We start from the raw sequence: 18,302 nt of genomic DNA, 5'->3' as shown, positions 1-18,302 counted from the left end.
CAGAAAAACATTTGCTGTTGGAACGAGCTCCAAATATATAGATTTTTCACTGAGGATTAAGAAAAATCAATTTCTCAGCATATCTGTAAAACTTCCATGAGCTGACTTTGTTCCTTCTAAATAGGGGCTCATCTGCAATGATTCATTGAGCTTCAAATTTAATTAATAATGCACCTAAAGCCAATTGTAGCATATTTCAGATTAAATTCTAACGATTAATGCCTTTATTCTTGGCTGTAAGACAACCCAGCTTGTATGATTCACTTATGTTTGACATCAGAGTCCAAACATTGATATAAATAAGGGCCTAAAAAAATGATAGTATGGGAAGAAAACAGAGCATCCAATTAGCACAAGGTCTCTAAACTATATTCTGTTATAAATTAAAACCCAATAAGTCAACAGATGCTTGTTTTTTCTTTTGTTGAAGGTGTGTTTTAGTTTGTAAACATGACAGGATGCGAAACCGGGAAAGCAATCTGTCAATTATCTGAGTGCTGTAATAATTGAAATCACATCTGTTGTCAAACCACCTGTCAACAATTGGTGTGTATGTGGTTCCCTTTGAACTCATGCTTTCTGAAAGCGTAATATGCATCCCTTCATAAATTAAGCTCGAATAATTCTATGCAAAAACAACACATGTCCTCCTGTGATGTTGTTGGGTATAATAAAAAGATACAGGTGCACATCTACAGCTAATTTAGAATCACCAATAGCAAAACATGAATATGTTTTGACGATAAAAGAAGGCCAAACCAATCATAGCATTTAGCAGTGAAGGCCACAATTTAGCTTTAAATGTCATATTTTGGTACTGGAATAATACTATATTTAAAACAGACAGCACTTTGATCTGTTCTGGACTCACTTCAACTGTCATTCAATTTAATAGGGCGTTTAATTTGCAGCAAAAATCAGATCCAGAAATTTCATGTCACCCCTTTTAGTAAGTTCTTGTTCCAAATTTGAAAAATAGTCAGATTTATAAATGATTTAATTCGAAACTGGTAGAAGCAGTTACGTTAATATCTTACTACAATATTTTGTCATACTATAGTAATAATAATGAACTTGGTGATAATTCTTTGAAATCCTTCTTGAGTAACTGTAGCTGTTAATGCAGGCCACAGCAATTATAGCCCTTCAATCACAAACGCTACTAGGTTTACATTTTTTTTTATCTTATTCTACTTCTAAATTATTGTCTAGACGATAAATCAAAATTTTTATCATGACTAGAAATTTAACATAACAATAAACGATACATTAAAGGTAGCAATATAAGCCATTAACAAGATATTTCTCACCAGCTCATGTATTAAAGGAACGAACATTTTATATGCATGTAAACCAAACTACTACTGAATTATACTATACTATAGTCATAATGTTAAATTTTTAATTTTTTCGACTTGAAACCCATTCAATTTAATCTAGAAATACAAAAAGAATGCAATAAAAAGTAAAAAAAACAACAACAAAAAACATGCTAAGTACTGTAAGAAAAACAACACAATAAAGGGTCCATGCATGTATCTCAGCAATTTAGCAACACACTTTCTATTGTTTGCACAATAACATGTGTGCAACTGATTAATGAAAATACAAACTAGTTAGTATAAAAAATAAGCTGTTGGACTAAAACGCTATACAAACTGTTAATTGTTGTTAGACTATGTTAGCAGAGGATATATAGTTATTTTTAAGTTAAAAAGTTTTTATCGTTTGGAGTAATAGAAGAACCTTAACTGGTACATCCATGTGTAGATTAAAATAAGACAATCCCAGCAGTCAAAAACTGAAATTTAAGAGATTATTTACTGTTCATGAAATTAGATTAACAACTGTTCAAATTTGTAATTCAAAATCTTTTTTTCTTTTATAAAAAAAAAAACTTAAATTACTTCTAAAGTATTGTCCCTTGTAATGTTTAAACTAAAGGTCAGTTCTTAAATTGGTACTAGTCTAATGAGCCAAAAGAGGACATTCATCTACTGTATATCCATTTATTTACAAAACATTCTGCATGGAAACATATTTAATATTATTAATAATTATTTTCCTATTTTACTTAATATAATTGGGGTTCTTTCAGCAACCAAGAACTGTATTTGTTTGATTGGTAAAAGAAAGAGATCTCCCAAAAGGTATAATGATGCAGCCATCACACTCTTCTCATAGCAGTTTTTTTATGTTTCCACTGGAATTAGGAAAAGGTGCATGTTAAATTTAGTTGTGCTCCAGAGATCCATAGCTGAGGTGGAAAAAACAGTTGACAGGGAAACTATTAGTTGTGCACACCACAAGTCTGTTATTTATGAACGCATGGCAAGAGGAAAACCACTGTTAAAAAGCACAGTTTACTTGTCTTCTGTCAGCTGACGAGAAGATGGAAGCTAACCGAGCTTTTCTCATGGTTGCCCTTTATTCAGCTTTTTCCATCTGCCCTTCTTGTCTGTCCCTGCTAAATAAAATCCTTTGCACAGAAAAAATAAGATAAAAAAGTTTAAAAATTGTATTTTTTCAATCTGTAGTAGTACTTCTACAGACTGAAGTCATGAAACAAAAAAAAATTTCTATTCAGAAAAAAAAAATTGTTAATAAAATGAACGGATTACCTTGGATTTAAATCTACCAGGGTTATGAATACTTAACATGTTTATGGTAAGATTTACCCAAAGATCCTAGTCTGTTATAGGATTTTTAGGATTCTAGTTATTTTTAATCCAAAAGTCCTTCTGTCTACTTCTCATTGAAATCATCTCACTTTGAAATGTGTGATGCTGACCTTGCCTATCTTGCACTTGCATGTCTTCACCGCTGCCAATTTGCAAAACCGGCAGTTTTTTATTTGTTTTTCAGAAGCCGCCAAGCCTCTCACAAACAGACAGATTGCTTAGTTTGACACCTTATTTGCATTCCATGGAAAGAAATTCAGAAATATTTAAGGCGGTTGTTGTCACTTGAAAAAATGTGTTGTAATTCACATTCTGTTACTGTGCTTTAATTTTCTTTTAAAGGAGGCTTTGAAAAAATCCAGGAAGAGAGAAACTGCTCACTGCTGGTCAAAATAACACTAATCACAAAGGAGAGCTGAAAATAGTAAAGGAAACAGGTGATTTATGACTTCTATATGTGGCAGTGACATAGGTGATTTAGATAAGAGTCTTTTCTCACAATTCTCCACACCTTTTTTTGTTAGAACTATAGCATGATAAATAATCACAGGGAAATAGAACATTAAACTAGTCACATGGCCCTAATGCAACTGTGCAATGCTGTGGAGCTCATTGGCCAATTATTCTGCTCAAATGAAACAAACCGTCACATTCACCAGAGAGCATATTAGAAGCAAATGTTGGTCTCCAATGATCATGTTTTTAATGAGTGACTAAAAAATGCAATACACAAAGCTTTCACTGTTAAATTATGTTGATTAGAATTGCTGAATAAGTGATGCAACAAAGCCATGTGTCCTGCTGAAGAGAGGCTAAAGAGAGGCTTATTTGGTAACTAGATGAGGTTTTTCAAAGATTACTTTTTCATGAATTTTCATAATGAAGCTATCAGTCAATTAGCAAAACATGTTGCGCTGCAGAGTAATAATTTAAATAAAATAATATATGTCACCTGATTTATTCAGATTTGTAGATCATGTTAAGTGGGGTAGAATCTGCTGAAGTTAAGTGTCTTGCAAAGGTTTCATGCATCTAAAACGTTTTTATATTGTGTTCCATTTATAGCTTAAGAATATAATTATAGTTTATTGGAAATTTATGTGAAATTTATGTGACAGCTTAGCAATATTCGGATGCAATGTTGAATCCAAAAGGCCTTATGTTCACTGTATGCAACACGTCTTTTTTTCTGATAATGCGAAAAAAAAAAAAAGGTAAAGAATTTTATTGCCTTTGAAGTTAGGTGATATTAAACAGAATCCACCCCTTGTGTAGTATAAGCTCACTATAACCTGAGTTGTTATGTAAAGGAACTTTAATGAGCAAACAAAAATCATGAAGACCAAGGGAAAAAGCAGAGTGTCAGGATAAAGTTGTGGAGCTGTTAAAAGCAGGATTGGGTTATAAAACAAAATTATAAGCTATGAACATCTCACATACTGTACAGCTGACTGATCTGTTATCTGAAAATGTAAACTTCATGGTACAACCGAGAAACCTAAAAAAATTCATCCAAACTGAGAGCGTACACAGAGAAATTTAATCAAAACAGCAGAAATAGGACAACTATTTCACATGTACTCCACAGTTCTGGCATTTGTAGAGGAATGCCGTGTAAAAATCCATATGAACTCCTCTTCGCAAAATTGCCTTGATCCATGTAGGGGAAATGGCAACATGGGAGAAGGAACTTTGGTAATTTAATACTTTAATTAAGCTTTTTTGTATATATGCAAATTTCGTAGTGCAGCAGTGTATTAACCTACTTGTGCAAACTTGTCTATGGTCTGTAAATGCCAAAGATTTTTTTTTTTCAATTGAACAATTTTTATGTAATATTTTTAATACTTTTATAAGTTTATAGTAATCTATTTGCATATGGATCTCATTTTAGACAAAATACTTTCCTTTGATCATTTTGAAAAGAGCTCAAAGGAGAAAAGCTTGGAAGGTTCTTATTTTTTGATGTCTCATTTCCATCGAGTAATCTCTTCAAAATGAAAGAGAATCGGCTCTCCACGCTTACTTCTATTGTATCTGTTACCGCCTGCCATACCTATCGCTCAGCTGCTGAAAAGACACTTTCTTTATTCCAGTGGGAATGAAAAAGATAAGACGCCTCCGAATCCCCAGCAGCACTAAGACGTCTACAGCAAAGAGTCTAGTAAAGCCAGGCAGAACACAGAAAGACAGTTGGCTAATGACAAACCGAGACAGACAGATCTGCTGGTCTTCTTAAAAGAATAATGATCTGTCCACTTTAAGATCTGTTTAAAGATGTATGAAGTGGCAATGATGTCTCATCGCAGATCTGCCAGAGCCCTGAAGGATTTTTCCTTTCAACTAATCAAAGATAAATCCTTACGATCATGTTTTATCCACATGATAATTGATCCCTCTCCCTTCAATGGGATTGATATTTGATCATGACTTATAATTCAGGTGGAAGATAATTTTACAAAAAACCAAAGAAACAATGAATTAGTTGGGGGGAAAAAATAGAAACTTGAGTTAGACAAAGCTTTAGAAGCAAGCTGCTGTTATATCAAATATCAAGAGTGGTTTTGACCATTAGAAATCAATGAAATAAAAACGGGCAAAAATCATTTCACAAGGGTTTCAGTGGCCTTTGCCAGGTTGTTCTAACCGGAGAGGTTTTAATTGTTTTATCCAACATAAGGCTTAGATTAACCTTACTGTAGGTCGCTCTGCCCTGTAGTTGTCTAATGACTGCTCCTTACACACCCCCATCAGTAGAGTAATTAAAGTCTTAGTAACCTTCAATGAAGGCTGTGGAATCAAGAGAAACATGGAATGTAAGGGACATACTCAGAGATACTGTAAGGGTATTTAATTATGCATGTAAAAAGGTGATAACAGGGTTTCTTGGCTTGCATTTGTAGAACATGTGACTTAGGTGTTCTTCACTGCGAAGTCTAACACTGTAATCTTCCCCACTGAGGATCAGTACCACTGATTTTAATTAGCCGACAGCTTTTAGAGACTAACTTCGAGGGTTTGAACATTTGTACATTAAGCTCCCTTGTTTTCAGTCAAATTCATGTGAATTTCATTAGCTGTTGCTTCTGCGTCATAAATCGGAATATTGACAACAGTCTTTACAACTGCTTTTTGGTTATGTAGAGTAATCATTTTAACCAAATCTAATCCAAAAAGTATGCCGCTATTTAGGTGTAGACATAGTCTAGTCTGCTTAAAAGATGGATTATCACAGGTTATAGATTCATTATAACACCTTAAACTATGATTTAACACTGGACATTCATAGGATTTGTATGTTACGGAACAATGAATTCAGTCCATCTTATTTATTAGGGGTCTGGTGGCTGGTGCCTATCACTAGCTGTCAATGAGCAGTGGGTGGGGTACACCTTGGAAAGGTCACCTATCCATCACAGGGAATGCAGAGACACACAAGAAAATCACAAAGACACACTTAGATATGGAGAGAGTAATGTTTTTTGACTGCAGGAGGACGCTTGAGTAACCGGAGACAATCCACATATAGAAATACATAGAAAATAACAGCAGACTGATATTCAAATCTAGGTTATTCTTTCAATGGGGCCACAGTGCAAGATACTTCACCATCGTACTCTACAGAACATTGAAATTAAAATGTCAAAACCAGAACAAAAACTGACAGTGATATTCACCATTTGTTTCAAAGAAGGCTAGGATCTAAATGCCACTTTTAGGATTGGTGATTAGAGGTTTAAAGGTGGCTCGACAAAATGGTCCGGGTCTTAAAGTTTCCATATTATGCTAAATTAAAATTATAAACATTTTGTAACAGTCAAATGAAAACCCTTTCACCTCTAGCATTGCCTTTCTCCATATCTTCACTAATATGTGCTCAAAATGCTCTGGTTCAAAAACATGCCCTTTATGATAGCCAACTCTTTCAGTCAGTCACAGTCAGAGAATCAGGACTATACTGAATAAAAAGGCCAGGTTCTGACATCTATAAACAAAGGTGTTGATGGCAGCGGCACAGCTGAAATTTCACTCGAGGGTGGTGTCACAGCCATACAGGAACAGACCAGATGTAGCTAATATGATGAGAAAAAGCAGAGAGAGCATTAAGTTGGAGGATGAACTAACAAATACTGCAGAATAGAAATAGAATGAAGCAAAATGATGGAAAAAGGGTCCCTATGTCCCTCAGTCTAAGCCTACAGCAAGATAACTATAGAGATAGCTCAGGATAACCTGAGCCGCTCTATAAGCTTTGTCAAAAACATTTTAAGCCTAACTTTAAAAGTAGACAGGGAGTTTCCCTCATGGACTAAAACTGGTAGTTGGTTCCACAGGACAGGAGCCTGATAACTAAAAGATCTGCCTCCCATTCTAATTTTAGAAATTCAAGGAACCACTAGTAAACCTGAAGATTGAGAGCAAAGTGCTCTGTTAGGAACATAAGGAACAATCAGATCTCTGATATCAGATGGAGCTTGGCCATTTTTATGGCTTTATATGTGAGAGGGAGCATTTTAAAGGAATAGTACACCCAAAACATGATTAGCCTTCATTTTCTACTCACCCCCATGCTGAACAACACTCTGGAGTACTTTTTTGATATCTCAAATGCATCTGGAGATCTGGGAGGCTTCTTGCTGTCTGCTGACATTCAAATAATGGAGGTCTATGGTGCCCAAGACAGAAAGGTCCATAAAAGTCCACAAAAAACGTGTCAATATTCCTCCATACTGCCCGTCCAATGTATTCCAAGTGTCCTGAGTGGGTAGCGTCCATAATTTACTCGAAACGAAGTCATTTAGAATGTTTTTAGAGCATAAACAGTAGTGTATAGGATTTCCTGAAAGCGCGCACATGCGCGCTCACGACGCTACGGAAGCCGGCAGACCAAACCAGATGAAAGTGCGCATTCAGCGTCTGCTCTGCCGATAATGCAAGCGTAGAAGAAGAAATGTGCTGTTTACCTGTGCAAAGAAAGAAACAACGAAAGAAAAATGTCTGAGGACTTCAGTGTTGAGGAAGAGCATGAGTTCTTTGCCGAGCTGAATGCGCTGGTTTGGTCTGCTGCGGTTTCCGTTTTGGGTGTACTATTCCTTTAATTTCTCTTCTGGATTTAGCAAGAAGACAATGGAAATAAGATAAGATAGGAGAATGTGATTACTTTTTTTACATTTTCATCATGTCTCTTGCTGCAGCATTTTCTATCACCTGAAGGCTTTTAACTACAGTTTGTGGACTTCCAGATAGTAAATAATAACAATAGTCCAGCCTTGAAGTAAGAAATGCATGGACTAGTTTCTCAACATAACCCCTGGACAGGATATCTGGAAAAAGAAAGAAGGAAATCCTACAAACCTCTTTGATATGGGATTTAAATGACTGACCCTGATCACAAACAACAAAGATTTTTTTTTATTTAATTCAATTTAGTTTATTTATATAGCGCCAATTCACAACACACGTCATCTCAAGGCACTATACAGTTGACCAGATCATACAGTCAAATTGATTTAAAGTTTTGTATCTAAGGAAAACCAGTTGATTGCATCGACTCATTTATTATCCAAATTAAGTAACTGACTAATCAGCTTCTCTTTTAAAGACTGGTCCAAAGACTATAATGTCTGTTTTGTCTGCATTCAGGAGTAGGAAGTTAAAAGTCTTCGAGGTTTTTATGTCTTCAAGACATGCCTGTAATCTATGTAATGGATTAGCTTCATCTGGATTTACAGAGAAATATATGTATCATCAGCCTAACAGTGGAAATGAATCCCATGCTGTGTCGGGAGCATATATATATATATATATATATATATATATATATATATATATATATATATATATATATATATATATATATATATATATATATATATAGTAAGCACAATTGGTCCTATCAATGATCCCATAATTCTAACAAAATGTTCAAGCCTTTTTGAAAGACTATTATTATCATCCGTATTAAATGCAGAACTAAGATCTAACAGGACAAATACAGACACAACTCTATTATCTGAGGCCAGGAAAATATCATTAGCGACTTTAACTTAAGTAGCGATATTCGAAGAATATTCAAAATCCTGTTTATATCTTATTTTTTATATACGTGAATCATCAACAACATTTTGATGGAGGAAGCAGTCTATATTACATAATAACTGGTATGTGTAAGAAATTTGATCTTTTAAAGAAGAGGTAAGCACAGTCACGTAATAGTTTTTCCAAGTTAATCAAATGAATGTGCCACAGAGGAGCAGCCGTTTGCCGGGTTTGATTTCAGTTAAACACCAATGTCTGCACATTGATGTTAGCGCTGTTGACCAGTGGTTAGCACTGTTACCTTTCAGCAAGAATGTTCTGGGTTTGTTTCCTGGCACAGAGTCTTATGGAGTTTGCATGTTCTCCCTGTGCATGCCTGGGTTCTCCTTGGGTTCTCAGACTGGCAACATGTCCAGGGTGTACTACTTCTCTAGCCCATAGAAAACCGGAGATAGACACCACAACCCTGATGGAATAAGTGGGAGAAGATGAAAGGACCATTCCATGTCAGTGTTTAATTACCGTCTGTTCTTGTTTATTAGGTCTATACCTATACTTATTTTCAACAGTCAAAGATCAGGTTCAAATTATGCAAAAAAACAAAAAAAACAAATGTTCTTTGAATTTTATCAATTCAGGCACTGGAAATTGAATGTTTCAATCCCTTGAACTAACCACTCCCACCATATATTTTATCTTAAGGCAATTTAAGGCCACCAGGGTGCAAAAACAAACGAGAAAGAGAAACCACACACAGTTTGTTTTCCAATGTTTCGTATTAGTGGCACCCAAAGGCTGTACATAAAGAAGCAGCTCTGACCTTTCAGGGAGGTATGCTGGTCAGACTTGGGAAAGACTGAAAGGCAGAGAAGTTGGTCAACCAGAAGAGAAACAGCAGGATACTGTCAAGAGGGATCTTATTCAGGAAATCTGAGCTGACTCTGAAGGGGAACTTTCAATGAACTCTTAAGAAAAAAGCATGGTATTTTGTTAATATCACTAATAATATTGCATTGTGTTTAGTCATCTTTTAGAGCATGAAATGTAATTATGAACAACATCTCAATTTTGGTTTTTATATACAAAATAAAAGACGTGTAAGTAAAGTCAAGGAAGCACAGAGAAGCACATGAGATAGAACATAGAAAATAAAACAAAACAGAAAAAAATAGAGAAAGCAGAAGATATACAGTAACTCCTAATACATCTGCTTCCATAGCTGTATGACAGGAGAGGGACAGAAAATGGAGAACATAACAACAGCAGAAAAAAGTCAACAACCAAAGTAAACATCAAATAAAGCTTCTAGAGCAGTGGGTATCCCTTAAATATCCGTGTGTGTGGAAGGCAAAACCTATGGTGATTACACAATATTATTTAGAGTGGTATATATCTGTAGCTCCAGCTTAGTATTTAGTAGTAGTGTGTATTTGTGAACACCTTGAACCAAACTCCCGTGGTATGTATGTATGGATACAAAGGTTCTTCAGAGGAAAAATATGCTGTATAGACTCACCCTACAGGACCCAGGATCAATAAAGCTGGGCATACAATGTATTTTTTGCCCTTTTCAGGCTGATTCTCCAGTCGTACAAGAATTTTTTGATCAGGCCGACTTTCAGCCTGATCGTGTGTTGTGTACTGTACGACCACCTCCCGAACAGGAATCGTGAGGTTAGGAAAAATCAAACATGTTTGAAATTCAGCCTGCCGTCGTGGGCAAATCGCTCAGGAAGCATGCACAAACAAGGATTCTTCTTCTTCCTCTCAGATGTAAACACAGACGCATGGCAGGGGTGCAGTGAGTGAAATCGAGTTCTTGTCAAATTGACTGACCGTAGTAGCCACGTTTGCTCACCCATGTCTTCGTCGGCTTTTCTTTTTAGGGCGTTTTTAGCACACAATATTGTACAAATTGCCAAGGCAGCGCGTATCTCTCTAGTGAGCTTCATATTCCACTTCTACTCATTTGGCTTCCGGATAGACGAGTCCGAGTAGCGCCATCTCACTGAGGAGCTGAGTCCGACGTGGTTTTTAGACGTACAGTGTGAGCAGGTAGATCGCATCAGAGCGTCGGGTTGCACAGTGTGAGAACATGCATCGTGAGCTGTGAACTTTTAAACCCTGCAGTTTTTTGTTGTACAGTGTGAGCTGTAGCTGCGTGCAATGATTGAAAATATTGCACAGTGTATGCCCGGCTAAAAGAAGCAATGCGAGCCCCAGATAAACGCTTAAAAATCCCTCTCTTTACTGGCCCCTGAGAACGAGAACATGAACAAAGGCATCAACATCAATAATCTGGCCCTAATAGCTGGAACAGAGCTGCATATTTAGAAGCAGGTGGATTAAAGGAGCGGAAATTGGAGACAGGGCAGATTTAGGGAGGTGAATGAAATGAGCAATTAGGCCAGCGATCAGTGCCAAGATCATGACATCCGGATCAAATAAAGGCCAAATTCCTTAAAAGCAGTTATACTATGTTAGCTCATAGGAAGTAGCGATAAACATGACAACTTTGATGCCCTTAGCAGCTAATTGTAAGGGAGTCAAAAAGTGTTAATATCATTAAAGTCTTTTCAGAATCTGTTGGGCCTCTTTCAAAAAGCCTAGTCACCATCTGTCAAAGATAACTAGCTAGCTTTCTATTACAAGCATCATCATCAAAACTCAAAGCTTTTCTCACTTTTTTAGGCTGCTTTAAGTAGAGAGGAGTAGTCTTAGCGCTGAACCCCTTCTGAATACTGAGACTCTTTGACCTTTTCTCATTGGTGAGCTCAGAAGGAAATACTTTCAGCTGCCTATATTTGAAATCTCATTACACCAAGGTCATAAGCATAGATGAGGGTTGGAAATGATTTCAGATCTGCCTGTCAGTTGACCATTACATTATGTCTCCCCTCACGCATACTTAAACAATCTCACATGGCACAGAAATATATTCTCAAATTAAACTAAGAAATCTACTTCTTTTGGCTGAGCAACAAGGCATCAGGTTTCAAAGTACTAATGCTCAATCTATTTCATTATTTAGTTCCTCATAGGCGCTAAAGGTCTTGGCTTACTTTTACCAATCATCAGTGCTTTTTTGGTTCCCAACTACATCCTGTGCAGATCAGGAGTCCATCCAAAGACTCCAAAGACAAAGGACATCTCAGTAACAAGTGGTCAAATTAAATGGCAAATTATGGGGCCAAAAAACTACAGATTTGTACATCTGAATACAGATTTGTAAATCTCAGTACACATTTGTAGATTTGAATACAGTTTAGTGGATTTTTTACACATTTACAAATCTCAATACATAGTTGTAAATCTGAATAAAGATTTGTGGATTTTTTTAAACATTTGGAAACCAGATTACACACACAGTAGATTTTTACACATTTGCAGATTGTTTTACAGACACACAAATTTCCTCACACATTTAAAGTTTCATTTACACATTTTCAAATCCCACTGCACACACACAAATTGAGATACAGATACACAACTCTCCACACACATTTGCAAATAATAAAGCAACAATTTTGGCCCCATAGAAAATGGCATTAGCAGCCAAAAACATGCCATTTGAAGACACGGACCAATACACTTATTTATTGTACTAATGTAAGTCTTTCTCCTCAGTCTCATGCAAGGTCGCTACATTATCCACTCTTTAGGCCGTTCTTCATCCATTACCTTTCTTCCTACTTTTTTCGCCTGCAGGATCAAGGAAAAGTGGGTGTCATCTTTAATGTGGGAACAGATGACATCTCCATTGAAGAGCCAGCTGCCATTGTAAATGATGGAAAGTACCACGTTGTGCGCTTCACACGCAGTGGTGGCAATGCCACTCTCCAGGTGGACAACCATCCAGTCATTGAACGGTACCCACCAGGTAAGTGTAGTGAGGCGGCATGTTGAGCAAACTGTGAGATTATCAGATGAGGAAGAGCATGGATTTTTGTTACTAAGCATCCAGGGACTGCTAATAGTCTGTCTGTGGGAAATGTAATTTTTATTTATTGGGCAATTTTATCGTCACACACAAACAGACAAACAAACACAATTAAAGGGTCAAATTTTCGAGTAAACACATCCATTTTATTTGGGTGTTGTTTGATTTGCTGCAGACCACCTTGAATTTTTGATTGTTTTTTTTTTAAACCAGAAAAGCCTGACATTACATTTACTAACTAAATTCTAAGATTAAGAATGATTTGATCAAATAACTGGATAAGGCTTCTTGTCATAGTAGCAGAAACTACCAGGATTATTTTACTGTTAGTGTCATTGGATGAGAAGTGTTTACTAAATGGTAAAGCGAGGATGCAATCAGAAAACAGCACCAGTACACATAATGAGAAAAATCTCTAACCTTCATAAATGTGAACTACACATGGAGCTCAAAATGGTATAAAAAGACTCATAGATTATGTGATCATGGCTGCCTGAGCTTTAACCTGCTCCGAACCAATCAAGTAATTAACATCATTCAGAACAGGTGCACAAGCTGGCAGAGCGACAGGAAAGCAAGACCCCTCTCTGCCTCCAGCTGGTGATCGAAGCACACATATGATGCACACATTTTTTTTACAGTTGTGCAGAAATCTGAATTGTGTAATATAGATGGACACTCTGTAATCAGTGGTTTTGAAACATTTGCAGACAGGCAATTAGTTAAGAACACCAGAGCAGTCAAGAGGATTGCTCTGCTACTTACAGATTTTTTTTTACATGTGCTGTAGGTGATAATTATGACTTTTATAAAGCATTATAGGCCACTGCTCGCTATGAATTGGAAAACATGAAGTAATGATAAAAAAAACAGCAGAAACAAAGGTGTGTCTTATGCCACTCCAAGAGCCACAACCTGTTTGGCTTATTTTGATATATTACTATCTTACTGTTGAATTTAAATGAAACAAACACATTCATATGCCTCACATTCTGTTAACTTTAAGCTTGTATTTTTCTAAGAATTAATCTTTTATAACATAATTCTTCTTGTAGATGTCTTTTTTTTAAGTTTTGTGCTTGCATGTGTTACATAGAGAGCTAAAGTCCGGTCTCTTGCTCCCTCTTCTTTTTTCAAAATCTGAAATGTATTTGGTCCATCTGTAGCCAAGATCCCTGCAGTACAGGCACACATAAAACGGACCTTATTTCTAAGGTCCATTGGCTGTTCAGAAAAAAAATACAGCTTCCACATAGGATTTATGTTGGAATTATTACAGCATATTTTCATATTTCATACTTAATCTCCTGTTCATGTAAAACTATCATGCTATTAATAATGTACAACTTATTCAATACGTTTTATCGTTTGTTTTCAACCTAAAAGCAGGACAAAAGGAAAAGTTAATGCGCCAAAAAAACCCAAAACAATTTTATCAGTGTTCGCTATGTAAGAGTCAGGCGCCTAACTGAGCTGCCTGACAAATCTTATTGTCATTTTGTATACACATAGTGTATAAAATAGCCTGACTTGTAATCAAATTAAAAATGTGAAAATTTGGATGTAGGATTGGCTGTGGAAAACAGGCTTACATGGGATGCTAGTTTACGGAGATGAAGGTAGGGTACACAACCTTACATCTATGGGGAATATTGCAAATATTTCAGGCAGCTGAATTATATGGTCAATCAAAAGAAGTTAAGTTAGCTGTATCTTCAATTTCAAAGCCTACCAAAGCATGAGCACATTTAAATAAGCTTAATGATAATAGACCAATTATAAATTAAAGAGTTCTGCCAATGTCTGTTTAAATAATGCATAAAAAATGTCTGGTAACATTTCTTTAATTCTTTAGTGCATCGAAGTCCTCTCCATGTGCAGAAAGAAATAATTCAAGTAAAATGAATATTATATTTTGAAATCTTGATATAGGCATCATCTGAATCAGAACAGTAGCTCCCTTGGTTTTTGATTGGCGTGAAATCTGCAGATGCATCTGTTTGCTGCTGTAGCTGATGCTCTATGTAGCTGTGTGTTTGCGCTAATCAGAGACAGTATAGGTTCTAAATAACAGATATTGACTCAGGAATCCAGAAACTTTTTACTTTTCATTTTTATTTAAGCTGAGTAATATTGGTCACTTCTGTTCCTCATGCTTTTCCCTATCAACGTTCTTTCAGTTCAGTGTTGCAGATGATTCTAATTGTGAATAATGTGGTATTTTATACCTCCTAGTATTTACATTACACACATTAAAATCATACTTTGCTTTCAAGCGTATTGTTAAACACAGCCAGTGTATTAACTCTATATTTATTAGGTTGTTCGTTTATTAGCAGCATCCACAGTTACTGCAATGATTTATTTTATAATATGCAATATTCTGGCTGTTTTTCTTTTGCAAAACTGTCTTTTCCGTAGATCATGAAAAGTCCTGGAAATAGATTGCCTTGCATTCATCTTCTCTGATGTTGAAGTGCCACAACTCCAGCAGCAGCTGTGCTTCTATAGGCATAATTGAGAAAAGATTTAGAGTAAAATTCAAATGAATACATTTGAAATGTGTTCTTTTTTTTTTTTTTTTTTACATGTATTGCTTTGCTCTATTGAAACCTCATGGGTTCAGCTAATACATTCTCAAAGCCCAACCAACTATAACAAATGATCACATATACTAAATGTTCTTATGAAGAGATATTTTCATGAAATCATTTTCAATTGCATTAAATGGTGAACAGGAGTGATTTGTATTGCATGGTATTAACAGGGGCTTAGATATACATCCCTAGTCTCAACAGAAAGCTTCACAGTATTTTTAATATAAAGCTCAACCAAGATTTATAATATTACACAGCCTTAGCATGCAGACATGTTAAGACTAGGGTTTTAAAGAACCTAAAATCAAATCTTATTAGGTTTTATTGGCAGATGAGGTCAGAGGATGTTTTAAATAAACTGCAATTGCCAAACAAAGGTGGAAAAGGGTGATTCAGTTTGATGATGGTATAAAAATAAAGTTCTAAACATGGTAATAGCTTATGATCAATGCTTTACCAGCATCCATAACATCCATCCTAGTAAATCAGTATTATTAAGTTAGCACTAAAGCTTCTCATCAGTTCTGTATAGCTCTACTAATGAACCATTCGTTGGATTCCTGTTTGTTGAGCTAAGAAAACATTTAAACATTAGGACTAACTGTTGAAATCTAACCTTGGACACTACTGATCTGAGATGACAACTTCTGTTTCAATATGTATATGAAAAACTGACATATCCCAAAGATTGAAGATTTATTGCAGTTTTAAATATCTTTGAAAAACAATTTATTTAATTGTAAACAATTTACTTCAAATAATGTCTTCCTTTGCCTTATAATAGGCTGTTAGTTCACAATAGGTATTGATACAGATACCGTTCCACTACTTATTTAAGATCAGCACAATGTGATTAAGAAGAACCTCACAGCTCATGTTGTTTTAATGCAGATCGATTCAGTCTAATGCTAACACTAGCATCCTGCTCTCATTTGGTTCATTCTTTTTGTTTAATTTGCTGTTTAAAAGACTTTTATATGCTTTCAGTTAATCATGTCCAGACTTGCTTTACAGACCTAAAATTTGCTTTGAACATTGTAAATTTTAAACAATAGTTTTTCTGCCACTTTTTTGTGCAGTTATTCCCCACATCAGTACATTTCTGAACAAAAAAAAAAAAATGTATGTTACAAAAACGATTCACATTTTTTGTTTTATTATGAAGAAAATAAGTGCAGTGAAATATCAGATGATTTGCTGATTCGTCAGTTATACCACAATAACAACTGGCATCAGGAGAGATGAATACCTATATTGATCATTTAGGAATTTCTTGTTAGAGAATCTGATCTTATACCAAGAATTCAGATTCAGAAATCCAGTTTTATTTACCCCAAATTTAAAAAAATGAGTGAGTTGGAACTATTGCTTTTTGCATTTTTTTCTTCACGATTGCCTGGTAACTTAAGCCTTCCATTTTAACTTGACTGTAATCGTTTTCAATTATTAAGTAATAAAATAATCCAAATCATTGAATGTTTCTGGTAATTCTGCATTTATTTAAATTTATTCGTCACCAAAAGAGGCCTGAGACTTTAGCTCTCTATACTGACTGGGGTGCAATCTACTGCCTAATTGCATGGGGGATTTCTGACTGTCTTGAAGTCATTAAGATGTTTTGCACTTCTTGTGTCTGCCTAAATTAACCTCTATTTGCATAAAATGATTTTGCTGTAATTGATCTCTGATGTAAGATTATGCTTTGCTTAAATAAATAGCTAAATCACACTAACTAGTGTAGTGAATTATAAATAGCCTAAACATTTCTCTAATTAGCATTTTAAGAATGTAATTCGCAATAACTAGATAGCTCTAAGTTAAGAATAACATTGTTTTAACTCACAGCTGGATGGAAAATTGCCAAATTGTTCATCCTGTTAGTCGTAAGGACGTTGTTGCTAACCATGTGATCTTTCAGCATGCAGACTTTAACCTTTAACCTGTCTCTCCAAATTCTTTGAAGGACACTATGATAATGAACGACTGGCTATTGCTAGACAAAGAATCCCGTACAGACTTGGTCGGGTAGTTGACGAGTGGATAAACGATAAAGGTAAAAATTATTAGATGAATTAACCCTAGAAATAACTACCAAATAATCTTTCCCCCATAAGAGGTGCAGCGCCAGAACACAAGGCTAACAAGGATCCAGCTAGTTTTATTTATGTTACCATTCTAATTCGGCCCTCTATTGGCAGCACAATTGCATGGCCACGAATCCATTGAAATTAGGTACAATATAAAGCTTACAATAATATCAGCCTTTATATTTATTTTAGATCCTTTCACCTTGTGGAGATGTTGCACCTTAAACATTTTTAAAATAAATTAATCGATCTCATAACCCTTGTCTAACCTCCCTTTCATCCCCGTTAACCAGTGTGTATAAATAGATGCTGTGTCTAATTATTCAACATAAAACGTCATTAAAATGTTGTATAACCTTTTCAGTAACCCCAGTGGAACTAACCTCTGATCTAAATGTCTTTCATAACACCTAAACATTTTAAACCCTAACTTCTGGATGTGTTCAGACCGTTGAAAGTGCTCTTCCTTTACTTTTTCCCTGTGACCTTGTATTTCCTCCTGTTGTTCCGCAGTCACACCAACCTCCCACGCTAAGTATATTTTATCACAACACAGCGGCCCTGACAGGCTGTTTAAATACAGCAGTTCAGTGTTTGCAGCCATTAGCTTTCCTAATAAGTATTCTCCTGAGTTAGGCCCATTACTGCAGTCCTGTGATGTAACACTGCTTATCAGTGAGGCTGCTGACAATGTTGCGGTGGGGTATCGTTGCCCCTCTCATGGGGGGGGCACAGCGGGATGTGTGGAAAAGCCTTTGCAAAGCATGTTTCAAAGACCTAATGGCTGAAAGGGTCAGTGGGAGGATAAGTACTCAGCTTCATGTTGTAAGAAACTTAACAGACGGGAGATTTAAATTCTTAAAAGCTTGGAGAAAAAAAACTGTGCTGTAATGAAGTATTTGCCTCCTTTAAATATTCTTCAGTGTTTGCTCATATGTCAGTCTAAGCTGTTTAAGAT

At 35.7% G+C, this 18,302-nt stretch overlaps 1 protein-coding gene across 8 annotated transcripts in view; it reads left to right on the top strand.

Moving 5' to 3' along the window:
• nrxn2a (neurexin 2a) overlaps positions 1-18,302 on the top strand; it is a 231,765-nt gene that overhangs the window by 197,625 nt on the left and 15,838 nt on the right. For 6 of the 8 annotated variants that reach the window (XM_038273923.1, XM_038273925.1, XM_038273924.1 and 3 more), the window contains 2 exons: positions 12,429-12,600; positions 17,221-17,310. In XM_038273923.1, the coding sequence (XP_038129851.1) occupies positions 12,429-12,600; positions 17,221-17,310 (262 nt within the window). The remainder of the gene's footprint in view (positions 1-12,428; positions 12,601-17,220; positions 17,311-18,302) is intronic. The other 2 variants (XM_038273927.1, XM_038273926.1) reach the window with 1 other exon arrangement.

Source organism: Cyprinodon tularosa, unplaced genomic scaffold, assembly GCF_016077235.1.
Source record: "Cyprinodon tularosa strain WSP-4 unplaced genomic scaffold, ASM1607723v1 ctg9, whole genome shotgun sequence".
Classification (NCBI taxonomy): Eukaryota; Metazoa; Chordata; class Actinopteri; order Cyprinodontiformes; family Cyprinodontidae; genus Cyprinodon; species Cyprinodon tularosa.
The sequence above is the reverse complement of the archived record's forward strand: the minus strand, read 5'-3'. Positions and strand labels throughout refer to the sequence as shown.